The 5,715-nt window shown below is 33.6% G+C and overlaps 1 protein-coding gene across 2 annotated transcripts; it reads right to left on the reverse strand.

Moving 5' to 3' along the window:
• Nucleotides 1-2,801: 2,801 nt before the first annotated feature.
• LOC120200429 (uncharacterized membrane protein At4g09580-like) lies at nt 2,802-5,510 on the reverse strand. Of its 2 annotated transcripts, XM_039201288.1 has the most exons (4): nt 5,167-5,510; nt 3,191-3,361; nt 2,917-3,090; nt 2,802-2,867 (listed from the first exon to the last, which is right to left on the reverse strand). In XM_039201288.1, the coding sequence occupies exons 1-3, from the start codon at nt 5,359-5,361 to the stop codon at nt 2,965-2,967; spliced, it is 492 nt and encodes a 163-aa protein (XP_039057219.1). In that variant the 5' UTR covers nt 5,362-5,510; the 3' UTR covers nt 2,802-2,867; nt 2,917-2,964. The 2 variants fall into 2 exon arrangements, with proteins under 2 accessions (XP_039057219.1, XP_039057218.1); XM_039201287.1 differs by lacking the exon at nt 2,802-2,867 and having other exon boundaries at nt 2,906-3,090; nt 5,167-5,508.
• Nucleotides 5,511-5,715: the final 205 nt, after the last annotated feature.

Genomic DNA, 5,715 nt, shown 5'->3' on the forward strand with positions numbered 1-5,715 from the left:
GGTTATTGATATTGAAAATAGTAAAAAACGTACACATACGAATGATAAGTTTACATTGATCATTCTTTTTATATTTTTCATGATAATTTGGAGTGATATGTCGAGCATATATCAATGAAAGATATGTGGAGGTTTCCAAGCTCGGCTCAACTAATCGATCGCTATACTAATCTCAGGCTCAGCTCCTCTATCAGAAATTTTGCATATTTCATCTTTTTTAACAACATACTTGCGAAAGTTATAGAGGACAAACGTCCAAGATTCAGTATCCTCCTTCTGAACAATGGTGAATGCCATTAGAATAGTTTTTCGATTATTGTCTTACACAACACACAATAACAATGTTTGGGGTGTATTTTTCATACATATAAATCCTTACAGTATTTGAAAACATCAATGCATTGAGAAAATATCCACACACAAAAAATCCGGCACTTGTCTCAAATAAAACGATCATCGAAGTAGGTTGTGACGATAGCCAACTTAATGATAATTCCAGGGATGTATCTCTTCATAACTATCAAGTCAAGTTCGGAGTTCTTTGTAAGATTCATCACATTCATCGTACAACTTCTGAATGGCCATATCTTTAGCATGTCATGTTTTCTTGTATGATACAATGTATTCGTATTGAACTTTAACGATGTCTACAAAAATCACAATGTTTATTCGAGGGATTGCTTTTACTATTGGTAGGAAAGTTTCAGAAATGATTTTTGCATCGAGGTTATGATGACCTTGACTCCTACCACCAACATTGTATATATAAGGTCTGTTATTTCTCATATGTTTTTCTTTTCTTTGGAGACAAATTATCCAATTATAGCCTCGACTTTTATTGATACATTCACAAACATACTTAACGTCGTTAACCCTCTTTATTATGAAAGTAACCGAGTTGCGTACGTTGTAATTATTGGTTACAACCATTGCAAGTTCTCTGATTAAAAAAAAACTTCATTATAATATTTAATTTACCAACACTCAAACCGTAATATTATAATAAATATGACGATGAATCTCATACTCATCACATCTAACATTATCTCAATCACCATATACATAGAGGCACTCGAACCCTAAGAGAGAAGGTTCTTCCTCCATCCTTCCAAACCTCCCATGGCTTCAACCAAGAATCCACCATAGTTGAGTAAATGATTTGTTTAAGAAATAATATGAAAAATAAAGAAATGGGGTTCTCGAAAAATTAATTAGAGAAATTGATCATTTTGAACACTAATTGTCAAATTCGTCCCCAATTGTGAAAGATTTTGGAAAATTCATATTCTGTTGGGCAAAAAAAAAAAAAAAAAATTGACACCCTAAAGTCGTTGACGATCGATTTTTCAAGACGTGAGTAGTTGATTTATGTCCCTAAACACGGACCAACACCAATGGTTTTATTATTTTCCAATCATATTATAATGAAGAGTAAATTACGTATTTAGTATTTAAACTATCAATTTTAATCTATTTTAGTATCTAAACTTTTAATTTTTTTAAAATCATGCCTAAGGTTTAATTTTTCTTTCGTTTTAGTACTTCACCGTTAAAATTTAACGGGTGATTATCACATGACACATTTTTTATAGATAATTTGCATCATTCATCACTCAACTATCTTTTCAATCTTATTTTGATCACTAAAGTTTAATTTTTTTTAATTTAATTACTTAATTTCAAATTACTCCTAATTTAATCACTCTAACTTCTAAACTTATTTTTTAATTATATATAATAAAATAATAATAAAAATGTCATTTCACAAAAATAATTAATAAAATAAATTAGATTGATTAGAATAGCAGTAATTTGAAAGTTGAGTAGTTAAATTGAAATTTTTTAAACTTTAGTACCAGAATAGAAGTGAGAAGATAGTTGAGTGACGAATGATATAATTTACTCATAAAAAACTGCAATGCTGTCAACGGTGAAGTACTAAAATGAAAAATAAATAAATGTTTGGCATGAATTTGAAAAAAAATAAAAAATTTAAATACTAAACCAAAACCGACAGTTTAGGTACTAAATTTGTATTTACCCTAAAATGAATTGCAGGTGTGCCATAGTCTGATGTTGTGAACCTGCGTATTCCATAAAACAGTTGAGCATCAAGGATTTATTCTTTTCTAACCGTCTTAAAATGGTGAAGAAACCTCCAAACATGATGACATTTCACCATAAATTGTTCATCAGCTTGAAGTTTTAAGCATTCTCATCTTTCATCTACTTTCACCAGTAAAGCATTTGCATCGAGGATAAATGGTGCAACTCATAAAGGAAATAGTTGCAGAAGACGTTCTTCATCTTTCACATGAATAAAGATGCAAGCTCTTTAAGACCTCAAGGAAATACTATAAATAAATAAACGAACGACGATGCATGTTAAATAAATAAGCTCTTGTAGCCTGTTCTTTAGCTACTTCTTTCCTGAAGACAAATCTTTGGACAAATTAGGAAGCAACGATTATTTGCAGCTCAAGATATTGTTTCTTTAGGGCACGTAAAATTGCTTGTGAAGTTAATCTTGGTATATATATAATTCTCTTATCTGCAAAGCAATAGACATTAAACAGTTTAACCTATCAGTTTCTTGTGCGTTAAGCATGGGAACCTAGCCATTTATTTTATACTGAGACCAGAACAAACACTGAGAAGAGTAATTTTTCCAAGGATATACAGATTCTAACATTATTGTTAACAAAAAAATTGAAATCGTAACAGATAATAGCTTTCCCCCAACTTTTTCATGTGTCTAACAATGGGTAAAGCAAACACAATGCAAACCTAAGAACTTGATGATTGATATCGTCAGGATCAGCAGGACCAGAGTAAGCTCCATTAACCGCACATACAGCAGCAGCACATTGCATTTCATCCCTTCGGCACGGTAATATTTGGGCAACCCTAATGGTTACCAAGAGATTGGAGTTCCGTTTACAAGCAAGCTCTGCCAGTCAAACGCTATGATTTGGTCTTGCTCATAACTGTAGGTGTGACCGAGACGACCCCTATAAGGAAAAGAGTGGCGATTGAGTTGAAATCATAAAGGTCCCCGACTGATTGTAACTCGCCAAGAGCTATTCCAGCCTGCAGAAGAAACAGATAAGTTTGCAATATTGAAGTAAAAAGAGTGGCATTTAAGTGAGCTTCACTGCAACTTTTACATGGAAGTTCCAAAGTTAGATACCCTGACAGTTATGTAAGCAGCAGGGATGAGTCCAATAATCGTTGCCAGGAAGAAAATATGGTAAGGCACGTCCACAATAGGTGAAGCTACATTAATGAATGTATTTGGCAAAGTTGGAGTAAGCCTAAGGAAAAGCATATAGTTCAACATACGCTCCCTTCTTTGAGCTACCTGCAAGCATGGAGTTGAGTTTATTCCATTTTCCTTATCTCAATGTAACAAAGATAGTTTGAATAGGAATTGAAAATCAGCATTTTTTCAGAAATATCACCGGTGATCGATATATTTACCGATCTAACACCGGTCAGATTATATTTTTTGATTTAACACCCGTAGCAGTAAAACGCGCCCCCTGACTCTCGTTATATGTTGATTTGGTGTCACGTGGGGTATAGCGCGCCCCCTTCACTGCGCTATACGCTGACTGGGTTACAGGTGACTATAGCGCGCCCCCTGCTCCGCGCTATACTTATTTATCTAACACGTGGAGTATAGCGCGTACAGGGGGCGCGCTATAGCTTTAATTACCCGACCGTTCACATCCTACCCTTCCCTATAAATACCTCATCCTCAATCACTTTTATCACACCAAATTCTCTCAAATACTCTCTCGTTTAAAGTATATTTTATAATATTTTTAATGTTATGTATTTAATTTATTTAAGTATTTTACTTTATTTAATATTTTACTAATATAAATTTTTTGCAGATATATAATGGAAGGTGTCTACTTCGCTTAAATGGAAATCATATATCTCGACACTTTGCTGATACGGTAACATTTTAGCGTTTTAATTTAATTTAAATTATTAGTAATAATTTGTTGATTTATTTAATGCATGATTATTAGATTAAGAATAAATTTTTTGCAGATATATAATGGAAGGTGATCTTCTTTGCTTGAAAACTTTATGACTAAAGATAACTCACCATTATTTATTAATGAGTAATATCCATTGTCACCAAGATGAGGCATATCCGCAAATTTTGGCTCGTATATTCCATCATAATCAGCTTCATACATGTGTGGAGGAGGGTCAGTTTGTGCCACATTTCCTGGAACTACATCATCATCGTAGTTGAATCTTCCTTGAAATCTTCGTTATCAACTCCTCAAGAGTTATGTTTCTCTTTAATGATATTTTAACACGCTCATTTGATACGAAAACGTCAGTTTCATCTTCTCGAATTTCACCATCATAATAAACAATAGCTGAAAGTCACGCCATTCTTTGAGTTTAAAAGTGCGACAATATTATATCTGCAAAAAAAATAACTGAAATAAACCTGATTAAATAAATTATATATGAACGAAAATATAACACAATAAATTTTTTCACATCAATGTAAATAATTTAAATAATATAATTTTATATTATTACCTGCACCGTAAAACTATTTCGAAGTATACTCTCGCTTTTCAATTTTACAAACATAAAAATTAATTAAAAATAATTAATATAATATTTTTCAAACAATCATAATAAATAATAAGTATAATAAAAAAATTTATAACAAAATTACCTTATAACGAAAAATCGCACGAACTTCTAAACTAAATATGAGAAGATTGCCAAAATTATTGACTCGTTGACGAAATTGTTGTATTAATTTATAAGTTGAGAGGAGAGATGCGAGGAACATAACCGGGAGAGAAGGGTATATATAGTCATACAAGTCGCGATACCTGCACCGCGATATATGTAATTATGGTATAGCGCGGATAATTGTCTAGATACACAGATATAGCGTGGTTTAGGGGGCGCACTATACCCCACGTAGTTCCAAATCAGCATATAGCGCGGTACAGGGGACGCGCTATACCCCACGTGGCATCAAATCAGCGTATAGCGCGGGTCAAGGGGCGCGCTTTACTGCTACGGATATTAGATCGAAAAATATAATCTGACCGGTGTTAGATCGATAAATATACTGGTCATCGATGATATTTCGGAAAAAAACTCCTTGAAAATCACCTGGTCTTGGAAGAAGCTCAGCTTGTCGGGCCAAAGGGAAAACACAAGGGGCCGCCCTATTACTTTTGACAGGAAATAGCAAGAGGAAGCACCAGCGGTGGTGAACACAACGAGAGCTACACCTTTGAAGAATCCAAACAGGGATCCGGCAAGCAATGACATGAAAACGGTCCCCGAAATCATGAAAGTTTGCATGAAAATATAGACTACACAATACCCCACCAATACTTGTATGGTGTAGTCACTGGTGTAGGTTTCAAGGTGATCCCTACATGATACGTTTTAGGGAGGAAAAAAAGAAAAATCAACATATAACAAAGGAATACCAAATACACCTCAAAGAGGAGATAATACAGCCAGGGATGGACCGAGGAGATAACACAAATTTATTAAGTGTCAACACTTTATGCGTGCACCTCGTTTGTGCATTCATCCTGCACAATAAGTATCGACACAAATTACACAAGTGTCGATACATTATGTTGACATGTTTTCTAATTAACCGGTATATTTATATCGGTTACATTGTTAATTTACCTATTACATTAT

This window comes from Hibiscus syriacus, unplaced genomic scaffold (assembly GCF_006381635.1).
Source record: "Hibiscus syriacus cultivar Baekdansim isolate YM2019G1 unplaced genomic scaffold, ASM638163v2 tig00005974_pilon, whole genome shotgun sequence".
Lineage (NCBI taxonomy): Eukaryota > Viridiplantae > Streptophyta > Magnoliopsida > Malvales > Malvaceae > Hibiscus > Hibiscus syriacus.